Raw genomic sequence first — 17,278 nt, 5'->3', positions numbered from 1 at the left:
TCAGCAGGGGTACAAAATGGTCAAAGATTCAGAATTACATTGATTTCTTCTGTACCGTTAACTAACAACTAGTGATTTTCTCCAGGCAGTATGGAGTTGTTTACATGCTCAGGAATTCTGTAGCAGAATGATGAAAAATGAAAGGAGTCTCTTTCTTTCTAGCCACTCAGGGATTTCTAAATAAATAATTTTTATGTTCTTGTACCTCAGACCTGGGGTAGATTTGGGAAAAAGTGTCCTTGCGACTTGGAAAGTCTGAAAATTTTACATACTTCACTAACAAAAAGGTCCTCATATGGAAAAACTTCTGAAATATTGGTTTCCTCTCTTCCAGCCATAAAGGCTTCATAGTTACCAATTAGTTCAATTTAATGGAACTGTCAGCAGACTTCACTATAGAACGCTGCTCTTTCCTGCACTTTTTAAGAGGCATTTAAAAAAACTTGTGTGTGAGATCCTAAGAGAAGTTGGATTGACAGCTTCCACAGAATCTGTTTATCACCCCAAAAACTTCATGACAGCTTGCATATCCAACTCTGAAAAGTGCCTCACTCTAGAATAGCAGAAATCATTACATCTGCCTCTGTGCTTAAAGCGTAGCACTGATGTTCCTCAAGAACACTGAATTTATTCTTTAAGTATAGGCATATTGTTTCTTGTCAAATAGAAGCAAGTTTATCCATCTCACTTGTAATCTTATCAAACTGGTACAGCTCTGTTTGACAGATTGATTTTTCTGTAAAAGCACATTGACCAACATTTATTTATATTGCTCTCCTTGAGTTGTTTATCACCTGATTCCTGTATCAACTTTTCCTCTTATTTTGCCCATTTACCTGATGGGGTAATTAGCAAGTAGTTACTATAATTAGCAAGTAGTTACCTACTTGCCCTCTTATGCTAGGGACAGACATTACACATAAACTGGTTTAAGTAATCAGAAACTGGTTTAAACCTGTAACAGAACACACATTCAGTGCATATAAACCAATTTGAAAATGGCTGAAATTGGTTTGAGATGAACCTGGTTGACTGTAGTATCAGACTTAACTGATTTGGGTCAAACTAGTTTATGCAATGTCTGTCCCAGACCCCTTCCTGGTTTAACTTGAACCAGACTCCCCCAGTATCCCAGATGCTTTGCAGCCCTGGGTGGGGCTCTCTGCTCCACAGCAGAGCTGGCCCCTCTCCTCTGCTCCCTAGCTGAAGTTCCGGCAGAGATGGCAGGCACAGCAGCATCTGCCTGGCTTCCCTTTGCCCCATCTCCCCCACCCCCCTTCACCGTGGCTGCTCAAGCAGGGATCCCTCCCTTCTCTCTCCCACAGCATGGACCATAGCCAGCATGTGGTATGCTAGCTAATGCTGAGTGGTGTGTGCATAAGGCAGACAGGACAGTGTCCGCTTAGTGCTTTTTGGAACTAATCAGCGGGTCAGCTGGTAATGTCCCTCTGTTCCTTCCACGGACAAAGTTGTTTAAGAAGAGCTTGAACTAATGAGAGAGGCTTTTGTTTTGCTAATGGGCTGATAAATGCTGTGTAACTCCCTGCTGTGTAGCTAAATGCTGTGTAAATCCCTGCTGCTTCCCTTGCTGACCCGGGGGGGGAAGGACTGCATTTTTTCAGTCCAGAGGGGATGTTTGTACGGTTACAAACTGGTTTACCTAGCCAGGTTTGACTAACCTTCAAAGATTGAATCAGTTCAGGCTCAGGCTTTTTGAATGTCTGTCCCTAACCTTAGAGTACTAACATGACTCTCCAGCACTGTTTTCATCTTCTGGATTTTTCCAGTATTCCAAAATTTATTACAAATGAGTATCACCTGGCCATGGATCTCATCAGCCAGCTCTTTTAGGACTTCTGGCTCCATTTTCTCTAGGACTGCTAACTTTAAAGGTATTTATCCCTAGTTAATTTTGTTGAACATCCTCTTCAGTTGCTAGTGTGCTGGAAAGTACTTCAATTATCTTCATAGGCTAAGAGTACATTCGGCTGCTACTTTCCAAATACTGAGCAGAAATACGGATCACTTAGCATTTCCAGCTGTACCACTTCTAGGATTTATTTTGTTCTAATACACTAAAAACAAAACAAAGCTTGTACTTTGCCTTGTTTCCTAAAAAAATGGCATGTTAGATTCGACTGTTGCATAGTGTTAATATAAAAAGAGAGAGATTGGAATCAGTGGTGATTTGTAGGCATGGCCACAGCAAATGTTTCATATTTTGCATATGTCTATGTATAATCCATTTTCTGTCTTAGAATAAGTACTGGCAAATGTAAAAGGAGAACATTTCAGTGATGTTAGTAATGTTTGCATATAGTAAAGTGGACAGCTTTACTTGTTTGCAGTTATTTATCCATAACCTATAGTAAAATGGCTTCAAACTTCCAATAAGCTTGGCAGATCACACTGACAGATCGTGCTGTAGTTTTACCTGACAAATAAACAAACTTCTGAAACATAATATTTTTTAAACCTATAAAGTATTTTTTTAGTGGGCAGCAGCTCTTCTTTGGTGGTTGTCATGTGCTGAAATTCAAGGTCCTTGTAGTAATCTTTCCTCACACACTTGCAGTGCTACCTGATTTTCCTGTAATTTAGGAACTATTTAGGAAATACTGCCTAGCCTCCTTCCCACCTTTTTTTATTTATAGAATCTTCAAAAGATGGTGTTGGACCTTGAGATCATTCTAGCCCAATCCCTGCACTGAGATGAGATGAAGTATACTTATATCATTCAGGCAAATGTTTGTTTAACTTATTCTAAAACCTCCAGTACGAGAAATTGTACAACTTCCCTGGATAGCCTGTTTCAATATATTACTGCCCTAGACATGTTTTTCCCCCAATATTCAAGACTCTACACTTCTCTTTATTGAATTGTTGTTGGTTCCAGGCCATCTCTTCAATCTGTCAAAATCTTTGAGCTCTGGTTTTTGCCTTCCAGAGAGCACGTAACTCATCCAGCTTAGTGTTACCTATCAATTTAACTAGTGTACTTTCTACTGCATCATCCATGACATGAATGAAAATACTGAATAAAAATGGGCCCTCTGATTTGGGGGGGAGAGAGCTGAAACAAAACCTCTGCTTTTTGATACGTAGATACCCATTGACTCCTCAATCTACATTTTCACTGACTACCTGTCTTGTATGCATACCAGCCCAGCCCCTGGCTTCTTTACTTTTCATTCCATCCAGGAAGAGCACACCCCAACTGCTGCAGCTTCCTTAGCCTGACGAAGGGTTTTTGAACCCCAAAGCTTGCTTAATAATTGTTTTCCAACTATTTAAGTTGTTCTAATCAAAGATATCAGATTCACCCAAAGAACCTTGTCTGCCTTCATTGTTCTTAGCTATTTTTGTTGAGTTGGAACAAGGAAAAGGTGAAAACGTATTTTGACCTGCAAGAGAGAATCACCAGCCAGAAAGAGGAAAATAAATAAAAGGCAAACCTCCTGGTATATATATCATAGAAGGATAAAAAATCAAATGGGTAGCAAAAAAAAAAAAAAAGAAATGACAGAACATCTGCATTTTAGGTTACTGGTCTTATTTCCTTCCTTGCAAAGGCCTAGCATTTGAACCCATTTGAGGAATATAAAGTAAAAATCAAAAATCTTATAAGTCAAGAATTCCTTGTCAGATACTGACAAGCTTTTGGCCCCTTTTGTAAAGAGAGAACTTTCTTTACTGGAATCAGATAGCTTGTGACCAGTTTGAACCTGTATTGCTCCATAGAGCTCTTTAGAAAAGTCTGTACCCAATGCAGCTGGGTCAGGGCCCATCAGACACCAACAAAAATGTTCTGATATGAAGCGAGAAACTTTGATGCGTGAGTCTGGGGTAAAGGAAACTAAAGCTGTTTTGTACGCATACGTTTCTTGTCCCCTGTGCAGTTATCAGCCAACTAAAACTGGAACTGTACCTGGACTCGGAAAAAGAACTCTAGAAAGATGGAAGGAGAAGCAGGTTTATTTGGTGAGATTTTTAGCTTAAAATACTAGTTTGTCTGACTGAAAAAACTCCCTGAGGGTTTTTAAATAGTCCAGGCAGGGGACACTGAAGTAAATGTATTTCTAAGTATGCTTTGTTGTAGAATACTTAATTCAGTTTCTCTGGGAAAATCCAGACACAATTTCCCTTGCCTACATATGTGCCAAAATTGTATAAATTTACAAATGATTATTTTTTCCCCTCTTGGGATTGTCCCTAAAAGCATTTTGATCAGCTTGCTCTGGGCCTAATAAGTCTACCCTAAAACCCCTACAGTAAAAAAGTAGATGAGTATTTTTTTAAAAACGTAGCTATCTAGACAATGGAATGGCTATATCAATTATATACACACAACTCATGCTTTAATAGACCGGGTCTCATATGTGAAGAGATTTTCAGGGTTCCAGCTTGAGGCTTGAACATGCCAAAAGAACTTAAAGCAAACCAGATGTGCTGTACTTTCTAGGTGTTTTATGAATGATGCAGTCCTAGACTCCCCTTAGGGTTACTACTGTAAAGAGATGGCAGACCATCTCAGAGTACTAAAGTGAAAGCCCTGGACCTCCAGTATAGACACACAAACGTCAACTAAAAGCCTTCCTTTTTAGATGAAATTATTTTGATCAAAACTTGTAACAAAAAGTTGAAAAATAAAGGATTATTACTAATCTTAAAAAGGTAAAAAACTGTCTCTTGTAGTATTTTATTATTTTAAAACAAATGATTCCATAAACTTTTCAGCTCTGTATCCCTTCTTACATGTTTTCTTCAGCTCTAGGTAAATCTTTTCACCTTGCCATCAAGGAAGGTGAAATTTATTTTGTAAATTCACAAAATGTAATAGCAAATGTATTTTGTTTGACAAACTGAAGCTTAGTTCCTACATATGTGCAAGGTGGCACAGAACTATTTTATATATCAATGTGTTGTATTACAAGTTTAGTATATCCAACCTGGAAAAGCTCCAGATGATTTTTAATCTCTAATACAATTTAATGTCATTAGTGAGGCTTGCAGAGACATGAAGTAGAGCCAGATTTCATAGACATCAGACATTAGGGCCAGAAGGGATCTTGGAAGATCACTGAGTCCAGCCCCCTGCCCCAGGGGCAGGAAGTCAGCTGGGGTCATAGGATCCCAGCAAGATAAACATCCAAATTTCTCTTGAAGGCATTCAAAGTAGGTGCTTGAACCACCTCCAATGGCAGGCTAGTCCAGACCTTGGTGGCTCGGACAGTAAAGAAGTTCTTCCTTATGTCCAGCCTGAAACGGTCCTGGAGGAGTTTATGACCGTTCGACCTTGTCATCCCTTGGGGTGCTCTGGTGAACAAAATGTTCCCCCAGATCCTGGTGAACACCCCTTATAAACTTGTACATGGACATCAGATCACCCCTGAGCCTGTGCTTTTCCAGGCTGAAGAGTCCCATAGCTCTCAGCCTCTCATCATAAGGTCTGTTTTCCTGGTCTCTGATCATGTGCGTGGCTCTTCTCTGGACCCTCTCAAGCTTCTCCACGCTCTTTTTGAATTGTGGAGCCCAAATCTAGATGCAGTACTCTAGCTGCAGCCTCACCAAGGCCAGTGCAATGGGAGAATGACGTCCTGGGATTTGCTTGAGAAGCATCTATGGATGCAAGCCAGTGTTTTGCTTGCTTTACTAGCCGCAGGCTCACATTGAAGGCTCATGTTCATCTTGATGATTAAGATGATGATTGCTTTTCACTTTACAGCTCTCTTTGTTTTTACACGTACTTTCCTATTATTTATACCCTGAGCATGAATTCTCTCAGTGTACATCACCTTTGAAAATTTAAAATTAGTTAGAATATTCCATTTTAGAAATAATTTACTAGATGAGTCCATAATAATGCTTTAAGTTTCAGACCTGGAAATATAATTAGTTTGCAAAAGGATGTCACCAAGGGGAGGAACCTGAAGAAAATATCGAAAATGGTTGGTCACTGGTATGAGTTAGAGGGAAGAGAAGCCACTATAAGTTATGGACTGAAACACCAGTAAGCAGAAACAGTGTCCATGTGTAAATTCAACTTTTACTTTCATTATGGTTTTAATTACTTTCTCTGTGAAAAGTGAATTACATATGTTGAAATCTGTAGCAGTTATGGTCTTAAGAGGTCAAATGTTAACACATTTATTCCTGCTAACTTCAGCATGTGCATTTATGATTGTGGTATCAGTATTCTTTCATATTAGTTCAAGAGCACTTTGCTCAAATTAAAACACAAGGGCTGTTCAAGGACACCATTAAGGATGATGTTTATCCCTGGAAGAATGTGTTTACAAGGCTACGTGATCATCTGGAAGATCAAACATTATTTTCAGGATAACATGAAGTAAGAGAGGGTAATAAAACTATTAGGGTCTTGTTGGAACACAAGGAGATCAAAGGTGTGAACGTGCAGAAGAAAATCTAAAAGCACTCAGTTCAGTTCAGACAGGGGTGTGATTTAAAGTTGAGGGATTATGAATATGAATACATTAATTTAGAGTGTAGTATTCTATTTTCTGGCGGCTGATTTGTCGCTTGGTGCTCGTTGTCCTGCAAATGGAATTAATTACTTTTCCAATTGTAGCTATAGACAAGAATCATCAGTAAACTTTCTCACTGTCTTTGAGTCAGACAGGCTCCAAACAGAAAGGACTTAGGCCCGTCCTGTACATTCGCATTCAAAGTCCCTCTGTTCCAGCAATTTTGTGCCATCTCTGCCAAGTTATGTAAGGCTTCTGCTGGCAGCTAGCAGAAAGTGCCTGTAGGCACTTCCATACCATCTGGCAATTGGCAGATGATGCCTGCAGGCACTTCCACACCTTCTGCCAGGATGCCCTCTGCTCTGAGGTGACCCAATACAGAGCTGCCAGGGTTCATGGATAGGTATGGCACTTGGTTGATGGTAGCCACCATCTGCCTCCGGGACTTCTGTTGGTAGAGGGAGATAAGTATGAGTAAGGCTAGTGATGGTTGTAGCTATAATCTAGTATGAATGGGTGTTTTGTATGAGGACTGAAAAAAGATCTCAAGTTTTAACTACTGAAGACATAGTTGCTCAGAGACAAGTTAACAGTCCAGAAGGTCATCCAGAAGATGTTGTTGGCTCTAATGGGTTCTTGACTAAATTTAAGTCCTGTGTTCCTATTGCATAAAACAACACTGTTTAGTGAAGGTCTGTTTATAGTGTGAAAATAACATTTTTTTTTTTTAATATGGAATATATATAAGCATAATGGCCTACTGACCATAAAGGTAGAAGTTTAAAGAAAGAGAACTCTTCAGTTCACTCTCTCCTCAGTACTGACATAAAAATGCTGGCACATATTGTTATTCAAGTGTATGTTCATGTGTCACCTCCCACCCCCACACACACTTACCTCTTGCAAATAATAATTGTGAAACTGATTCGCAGTTAGCAGGCAAAGCTTTTCAAGAGTGATTTCTTTTTCTCTCCTTTGAACAATTTCTCTACCTCATCCACTTTGGAGTTATTCTCCAGGCTTTCATAAAACCTTGAAAAGCTGTTGAGACAAAGTGGAGTTACTTGAGATTTTTTTTTAGTAGTAGTAATAATACATATCAGAATCCTAGTTGTAGAAGGTGGACAAAGACTACATACAACTCATATGATATCTATCATAATTCATGGAAAGAAACTGATTTCATTCTAAGCAAAGGGATCACTTTGGGTCAACTTTCTGTCTTTAGCTACTGCAGTTTAATATTGCTCTGGAACTGTTACTGCAAATCATTCATGCCAATTTAAATATAAGGGGTACCAGTAGGTAAATCTGTATGAAGAGTAGCCAAGGTAAATGATACTTCCATGACCAAACACATTTAAAGGGCATCTACACTGCATTGCAATGTAGACATACCCTTGGGTCAGGGGCCGGAAAAGTCTGTCCTGTGGGCCTAATTGGGCCTGCATCAGACTCCATTTTCCAGCATCCCTTGCCTACGTCACTGCAGCTAATCTCCATGGAGACCCCAGCAGCAGTGGGGCTGTGACAGCACAGGGCAGGGTGCGTGGCTGGGCAGGGAGCTGCTCCAGGGCTGGGATCTTGCAGCAGTGTGTGCGCTCCAGAGCTGGGGCAGAACTGCGATCCACTGCCCACACACCCCAGGCAGGGGCATGTAGGCAGTAGATCTCAGTCCTGCCCTGGCTTCAGACCACGCTGTCACTGCTGCAAGATCCCAGCCCCAACTCCATCCCAGTCCTGACAGTCTCCACCCAGCTGCATGCCCTGCCAGTGCTTGTGGGGCTGGTCTCCATGGAAACCTTTGCCCTTCACTGTCATGACCCTGTCACTAGAGGGATCTCTGTAGAAACTGGCCACAGCTATGTAGGCAGGGACTGCTGGGAAATGGAAATGAGCCACTGGCTCCACCATTTTGCCCACCCCTTGGTTAGGTGATCAACACAAATCTGCATTGCTTCAAACCAGTTCTTGCTGCCATTGCATGAGTGGAATTAGGGCAAATTTGTCTGGTGAGATCAGAGATTGGTGGTGTTAAGAAAGGTATTACCTCTGGCAACTTTTTGGCTTCTGACTATTTTGACTTCTTGCAGCCTACCTGCACCCTTCTCCTTACCCCACCCATACCCTAACTTGTATCACTTAAGACAGAGAAGGAGTATTGTATTCCTGCACAGCCTCAGTTTTGAATCCAGGGCCACTTAATGCCCAGTTATATTCTTCATTAGAATATCTCTACTGCAAAGTTTTTAGAGTCTTTGCTGGTTAGTAGTTTGTTTAAAGTTATGGGCTCTGTTTTATATACATATTCTGATTTAAATATCTCACTGCTTCTGTATCAGCATTGATATCCAATAAGTACGTGACCAGAGGTAATTTAAAATAGTCCCACCTCCAATCTATAAAGGTATTTATTTGTATCAGTGTACAAGAATGAATTGCAATTACTTTTTTGAACTTTAAGCCCTAAATTACTTTTTGAAAGGAGTTAAAGTACAAGGATGGTTTTCTTTCTCTCCTGAAAGTGTAAAGAATGCATAAACTTTCCCCTCAGTTAATATAAGAAAGAGGCATACCCTGTCAAGTGAAATTCCTAACGTTTTCCAAAAAGTTCACTGTGTGAAAATAAAGCATGCATTTTCACCACTTGAATAAAAACAAGACATTATATTAAGGTAGTTCCAGTCTCAATTTATGGCTTTTGCAACCACAAAAGTTGTACATTAAGTATGTTTTATTTACATATCGAGTTAAAATGTTACATATTTTAACTTGTTCTTTGTAACTAGTTATTATGTATTTTTAATAATTAAAAGTGCTCACTTTTTAAAGCTACTTTAAAAACAATATTTATATTTTGAATAAAGCACTAAATGTTGTGCCTAAATTTGTTTACATTTGGCCAATTGCCTAAAAACACACGTGCATTATTATCTGGTTGAAATTTGCGTATTTCTCAATTGATTTGCACAGGACGCTTCCTTACTGCATTCAGAAATCTATTATAAATGAGACCTCTGTGCAGAGGATGAATGCAGCAGTGACAGTTCAGCAGGATAATGGTGCTAGTCAGAAGCAGCATCTATTGCGACTCATCTAGCAACTTATGTGGTGGTTTTACTGGAATGGTCTACACATAGAATAATCTGAAACTGCATTTTCAACTTCTAATTTAAGAGAACTTAAAATAGAAACCAGTGACATGAAATGGAGCAAATATTTCAGTTCATAAATACAGGATACAGATCTAACCAAGGATAATTTGTCAGTCTAGGAAATACAGTTAACAAATGGGACAAAATGGTATCAACAGAACTGGAGCATAGGTGTTTTTCTGAAAAAAAAACAGTTGCAGTAATTTTAAGAGGGGGAATCATCTCTGGCCCTAAAGTCCCTCCTTCTCCCCTGGAACAAGTCTACTACTTATACTAGATCTAGTTTATCATAATCTGTAAATGAGTAAAGTTTCTACTCTGGTTGTGGGTACTGTGTAGCACAGGGTCAGCAACATTTTTGGGAAGAGTGCCAAAAACACCCACAACCTTGACTTGTAAGATGTTGGTGTGCCAAGGGCTGATGGCAGGGGAGCTGCAAGGAGCCCAATCCTTGTTGCTTCAGGGCAGCCCTGGCCCTTTCCCTGCTGTCCACCCCAAGGCGTGCAGGCCAAGCAAAATGCTTTCACATGCCATGCACTGTTACTCACTCTGGGGGTTGCCTACCCCTTGTCTAGCATATTCTGATAATATGTTAAAATTTATGGCTGACATGACTAATTTGCCTTTCTGTGCATGAGTGTTCATGTTTCAGACTGTTACTGTATCTTATCCACTAGACAAATAGAATCTGTAACAGGATTCATGGGCGACTGGTGCCTCCTGAGTCTCGGGGGGGGGGGAGACACTTGCAGACATCGGTGTCGGGGACGGAGCTCGCAAGCACCTGCAGACACCGGCAGCATTGTCAGTGGTGGGGATGAAACTTGCGAGCACCTGCAGACGCTGGCAGTGGTGTTGGTGCTGGGGATGGAGCTCATGAGCAGACGCTGGTGGTGCTGGGGACAGAGCTCGCGAACACCCACAGGTGGTGGTGGCAGGGACAGCTGGGGCGGGGTGGGCATGGCACGGAGCCACGGCTTGTCCAGGGGGCGCAGGGAAGTGGGGGACAGCTTTCCCCACTGTGCTCCGCTTGGCCGGGAGCCCCGGTCTGATGCTTGCCTGCTCGTCCGGTGGCTGCCGCCGCTGCTGCTCCTGCCGCTCATCTGGGAGGGCAGGGGGAGGCATGTGCCCCTGGATCTGCGCAGTGTGGGTTGGGGCCGGGGCTGTGCCAAGCTCTTCTGTCAGGGTGGTGCTGCACTGGGAAGGAGTTATGGGGAGGGCCAGGGTGAGCCACAAATCTGCTGTATCAACAGTTGTGAAGCTTGTCAATGCAAAAAAAAAAAAAAGTTGAATTTTAGATCACTAGACCTTTCTTAAAATGTCACCAACACTGTATGAATTCTAAAATGACAGCATTCACTAGCAACCCCTGACCATTGGAAACAAGGTCTAACTGGATTGGCATTGTCTTTTAGAAGCTAGTAGGTCATAAGGTAACTGCTTGCAAGCTCAGGCTTGATTGAAATTCTGCTGAGTAAAATTAAGATGGGGAAAACGGATCTAATGGTGAAACTTTGCCTTTGATTTTCAAGGTTTTTTACTTGCCCAGATGCGTTTGTGGTGGCTTAAGAAGGTTCAAATAGTTGTAACAGGGTGGGTGGGGTGTGGAAAGGGTGAAGGGTGGGGAACTGAGGAAAGGTTAATTTTTTGCTTTGGAAAGTGGTTATGATGTGAACCTCTCCATTTTATGTTTTTGGTCAGTCCTAGGTTGGATTACTCTAACATTTCTCTCCATGGGCTATGCCTCAAAATAGCTAGAAAGTCTTAATGCAGAGTGCAGTTGTTTTCTTAATAGTATTTTGCCTATAGACCCCATATACTAACTAGAGAATATAGTGCTTTCCAATTATTTTTGTAATGTGCTACAATACTATACACTACTTACAGGTCAAAACAAATCACTTCGTGGTGTGGGTAATTTAGGGATTACTTCTGTCTTCATGCTTTAGCTTGAAGTTGAGATTGTTTGGAGTGCTCAGGACAAGTGTCACTAAATTGTGGTGTTATTGCTCAGGAGATATGGTCTAAATCAGGGTTGTTAAAGATATGGTCTGTGGAGCACCAGCATCCAGCCCCTTGGTGCTGTCTATGGGTCTAGGACTGGACCTACATGCTGTAGCATATGCTGGACTGACCCAATCCACCCCAGTGACTGTCCCAGTACCATTCTTTTGTAGGGCCTGCAGGGCCTGATTAAGCTTGACAGCCCTGTAATAAATGAAAAACTGTCGGTCTTGAAATTCATTCCCACCTCCCTTTCCCAACTGAGACACCGTAGTTCATCATCTATAAGTCTAATTCTCCCTGTATGTTGATGTTATTAATAATGACTTGATTTATGGTGGTTTCTAAGAGCCAAATGAGAGTGAAGACTTACTGTGTCAAATATAGTAAAATGCAAAGTAGTAGTCAGTTCCCTGCCTTAGTGAGTTTATACTCTACAGCAGTGGTCAGCAGTGCTTTCTAGGGGCAGGCCAGAATGACCCAGCTCAAGTCTGTGGTGGGCTGGTGCTAGGTCCTGCCTGCTGCCACTGAACACCATCAAATCCTCCCCCCACAGCTCTGTGGGCTAGATCCAGCTCATGAGCTGTAGGCTGGCAACCCCTGATCTAAATTGTCAAAAGCAGCAGATGGTGGAGGAAAGAGGTACAGTGCTACCAGAGGAAGCACTCTTATGGCAGCAAATGTTAGCTCCATGGTTTGTTTTTGGGACTTTGCAGCTAGGAGGGGAAAAGATTAATAAAAATTCAGGGAAGTGGAATGAGAGCAACCAGGTAGTCCTTATGAAGCTGAAGTGAAGAGGGTAGGGGGAGGGAGGAGCAGGAATTGGAGCAAATGGCCAAGCAGCACAAAGCAGGAACGCTGAGTCAGAAGCATAGAAAGTTCGCAGAGGGGCTGAAGTCCCGGCTTTGGCTGCTTCTGGTGCTGCTCATGCTGGCTGGAATCCGTGGCTAGTTTCTCCCTGCAGTTTTTCCCATTCAGGCCCTTGACAGGGAGGGCATCCTCTGAGTCCTAGTGGCCAAAGAATGTGTGCCAGGGCTTGGGGGGAAGGGGCAAAGTAGGAGGTTGGATGACTTTTACATTATGCTAATTTAGATTGTTGGGATTTTTTACTGCGCATGTCTTGAGAATGGTGATAGGTAAATAACCTAATGATTGAGAGTACAATTGTTTGCAGTTAAAAAAATATTTTGTAAGAAACATTGTTATAGGCTTTTTAAAAGTATTTTGGCTATTTTACACTTTAACATGGGAAAATCTGTATTTTTTTTAATGCCTGACTTCTGGGGGAATGCTATGTTGCCTTTCTCCTTTTAAAAGAATCAAATGTCACTGCATTCAATAACTAGGAAAAAAAGATTAATATTGATAGTTCTGACCAATAGAAACTTAAAATTAAATGATTTTAATTTGCTGAAATACTCCTTTTTTCTTGGCATGTCCGAATTCATATTAACACTACTTTGCCTTTCTTTTTTAATTATTTTAATGTTGGCAGTCACTTGAGCAAACTGTCTGTCAAGATGTGGGTGGCAGGCTATTATTTCATTTCATAAATCATAATTTATGGGCGGGGGGTTATGTCCATTTTGGGGATAAACACTTTATGCTTTGTGTTTTCAGCAGCAATATAAGATGTAATTGATACTTAAAGCAGTATGTTAGAAATATGGGTATAGAAAAGTCGGGGGGAAATCACAAATGTTTAGGTGTTCTGTGGGTTGGTCTACATACTGAACATTTTTTCCATCTGATTTCATATTCTTAGCACTTCAGCAGAGGTTGATGATAGATTACATCTACATGATTGCTGCATATATGTAGGTTTTTATATGGATGTTTCTTTAGTTGCAGACACTCAACAGATCAGTAACTCAATGGGGTTGTATTGTCATATTTCCTTTGCTGTTGAGTAAACTTATCTTGTACAATTGTCTTACAGATTCATGAGAAACTGCATTACTATGAAAAACAGAACCCTGTGCCCATACTCCATAGTGCAGCAGCCTTGGCAGATGATGTAAGTGTCCCCTGCTGAGATCACTGGTACAAAGTCTCCCAAAAAACTGTCTGCAAGCAGAACTCCTCATAGTGCAAACATACAGCTGTAATCCTCTAAGTTGAAATCATAAGAAGCTGCAAATGTTTCCAAAGGTGCTGTCATCACTGGTCTCTTTGCTGATATAACTTTGATTTTTATTCACTTTCCTGTTATAAAAACATTGCATCTAGATAGCTGCTTGTTCTGCTTTGGTAACTACGTAATAAAAATTACAGTTTGGAAATCTACAGGAAGGGAAAAGCTGTCAACTATTATGTTTTAAGAAAGTCACAGACAAGAGGAATGCTTTGGAAAAATATAGACAAATGAGATGGCTATATTGCTGACAGGACAAGAAAAATGACAGATAACACTACAGAAATGAGGCTTATGAAATAACTAAAAATGAGGGGTTGTCAAAAAAAATACCTGTGCAAGAAAAAGAACAGTAGTGATTTATGGATATTAGAGCTTTCCAAATTACCTTCATAACCAAAAAATAAATTGTAGAAGTGGTCAGCATTGATGGAGTAGTTAATTTCCTGTTACTATAATTTTTACTTTAAAGAAAAAAAAAACAAGCTGCCATTCCTCGCTATTTTGGTTATTTCTAAGATTCAGTTGAATTGTGTGCACACCTGTATAAACTATGACTGAACCTGAGGTAGGGTGGATAGAGAAATGTTTAATAAACTGTGGTTTAGGTGAAATCCAGAAGTCTTTGGTGCAGTTGGTGATCTCAGTTTTTTTTCTTTTTATGGAAAAGGCAATATGTTTTAGGATTCATTTCAAATATGGCAGCATTGAACCTTGATGCATTTCATAAATATTCCTGGATATATAACTCTATTTAATTAATGCCCTCTAATTTTAAATAAGTCACCTGTTTATCTGCCATGAAACGCATGATAAATTTGGATGGCAGCATATCTTACAAAATTAAGGAATTTAGCTTACTGAAACCTGCATGAAAAAGCATAAGAGAATTTTATCATCTTCAATCAGAAGACATCTACATCCTATAATATATCAAATGTTAATAATAACCTGTGACATCAGATGTATATGTTTGCTGTAATAGTATTTAAACAAATTATTTTGAAAACTAGAAAACTGAAATGATATAGTCCTAAAGGCTAAGTACAGACAGTCAAAAAGCCTGAGACTGAATCGATTCAGTCTTCGCAGGTCAGTCTAAGCGGTATAGATTGAACCATAAGCAAGTGAACAGACATTCACTTTTGATTTCAGAAACGTAGCCACATGCCTGCACTGGCCAAGGCCAGAAGCCTGGGGGGTGCCAGAGCACACTTCCCTACTTGGTTGGAGCAGACAGCTTGGGCCAAGACTAACTTACCAGCCTGCAAGGGCCAGTTTATAGGGGAGGGGCAAAGCATCCTGGAATGCCAGGGGACTGAGAGTTGGCTTGAATTTGGAGGGCATCTGGGACAGAAGGTCAATAAACAGATGTAACCTAAATTGGTTACATCTGATACTACATGTGTCTAGGTTTATCTTAAACCAGTTTTGGCCACTTTGAAAGTGGGTTATGTAAACTGAACTTCTGGGCTAGGGACAGACATTCAAAAAGCCTGAGCCTGAATTGATTCAATCTTTTCAGGTTAGTCTAATCTGCAAATCTTGTACTGATTTGGAGGAGGATAGACATTCCCTTTTCATTCCAGAAAGGCAGGCACATGCCTGCAGTGGCTCAGGCTAGAAGCCCAGGGGCACTAGAGCAGCCCTTCCTTCCCTTCTACAGGGCTGAGCTGAGGGGGGAAGTGGCCAGGCCCTGTCAGGACACTCTTATTATTTCCCCACCCCACTCCCAGCGGCTCAGCAGGGTGTGTTTGTCACTCCTAACTCAGTGTTTTATATCAACCCATTAAGAAAACAAAGCCTCTCTCCATTTAACTAATGGAGTTCTTCTTAAACAGCTCTTCTTAAACAGCTTTTCCAAAGAAGGACATTAAGCTACCTGTTGATTAGCTCCAAAAAGCCTATCTGCCTTTGTTGTCTCCCACAGCATGGACCCATAGCCAGCATGTGGTCTGCCAGCTAATGCTGAGGTTTCTGCGTAAGGCAGAGGGGCAGGGGAAATAATCCCTGCTTAGCAGGGAGAAGCCAGGCAGATATTGCTGTGCCTGAAAATCACTGCTGGAGCTGCAACCAGGGTGCAGAGGGGAGGGGCCAGCTCTGCCGTGGAGCAGAGAGCTCTGCCCAGCCCAGCCCAAAGAGCATGCTGGGATGCAGGGGGAGTCTGGTTTATCTTAAACCAGCAAGGGGTTTGGGACAGACGTTGCATAAACCGGTTTGAGCCAAATCAGTTAAGTTTGATACTACATTCAACCAGGTTTATCTCAAACCGGTTTCAGCCATTTTCAAACTGGTTTATGAGCACTGAACATCTGTTCTGTTACAGATTTAAACCAGTTTCTGATCACTTAAACCGGTTTATGTGTAATGTCTGAACTTAGCCCTGTTGTGTTACAGATTTGAAGCAGTTTCTGACCATTCACACTGGTTTATGTGTAATTTCTGTCCCTAGCCAAAATGCTATTTTTAAGGTCTTGGTCATATATATCCATTTATAAGATTATTGTGAATTTTTTAGGCTAAAATTAAAAAAAAAAACAAAATCAGTGCCTTTGGATTCAAAATGTAAGAAGCAGAAATGTGCCAGAAGTATTGAATCCTCTGAATAACAGACTTCTTAAAAATATCTCTGGTTGCCCTCCCAGAAAGTGATTTTTGAATTCTAAAAATTTAGAACATTGGTTTTTTTCATTACATATTTAATGTGGCAAAAAGAGAAATTAATGGCCTATGTCTAAAAAGTGTATGATTAAAGGAAGTGAATTTCTGTGCATTTTTGCATGCCCACAATTAAGGGTTTATTCTTAATCACTAATGTGGTTATTCCTTAAGAATCCTAACAAATATATTTTATTAGTATAATTTTAAATGGGCATAATGCTTTGGAGTGTGGAGAATAATTTGATATTATTTGAATTCAAGCTAAACACTTTGCAAGTTTGTGTGTGAATGCATTAGCAGTAAACTAATTTGTATACAATATAAATGTGTTATAAAACATGGAACTTGAGATTAGAACTACATTAAATATCTGGCACTCCTGTTGACAACTAATCACCCTTCAAGGATGCAGAGCATATTAATAATGTAACAGTTACTTTGTTTCAGTAGATTTTGAATTAATGGTGTTTATATAGTTGAGTAAGCATGGGAGCATTCTTATTAGAAATGCCATATTTTTATGTGATTTAAAACCAAAATACAGAGTAATCAGAATTACAAACTGTTTCAGGGGGCATGGTTTTACTATTATGTTTGGTATTAATGTTTTAGGGAACAGTTATAAAGGCAGTAATTTTAACTAGGCTGCTATTCTGATTTTGTTCACATTCATTCCAGTGCAAACTGAAGTTGTGTACAAGAGGTGCATCCACTCTTTATTGCAGAGCAGAGGTGTTCGAGAATACACTATCAGATCAAAAGGCCATAAATCAAATTCACAAGCATAGTCCTTATGAAGGCTTTTGAATCAGTGCTGTGCTGTGGTAAAGGGCTTTCAA

At 40.5% G+C, this 17,278-nt stretch overlaps 1 protein-coding gene across 7 annotated transcripts in view; it reads left to right on the top strand.

Annotated features, from left to right (window-relative positions):
* Positions 1–17,278, top strand: part of MPP7 (membrane palmitoylated protein 7) — a 236,338-nt gene that overhangs the window by 114,839 nt on the left and 104,221 nt on the right. For all 7 annotated transcript variants that reach the window (XM_025204421.1, XM_025204422.1, XM_006023781.3 and 4 more), the window contains one exon: positions 13,584–13,661. In XM_025204421.1, coding sequence (XP_025060206.1) covers positions 13,584–13,661 — 78 coding nt within the window. The remainder of the gene's footprint in view (positions 1–13,583; positions 13,662–17,278) is intronic.

The sequence above is a fragment of the Alligator sinensis genome, unplaced genomic scaffold (genome assembly GCF_000455745.1).
Source record: "Alligator sinensis unplaced genomic scaffold, ASM45574v1 scaffold309_1, whole genome shotgun sequence".
NCBI classification, from domain to species: Eukaryota; Metazoa; Chordata; order Crocodylia; family Alligatoridae; genus Alligator; species Alligator sinensis.
This window is presented reverse-complemented; position numbering and strand designations above follow the sequence as displayed.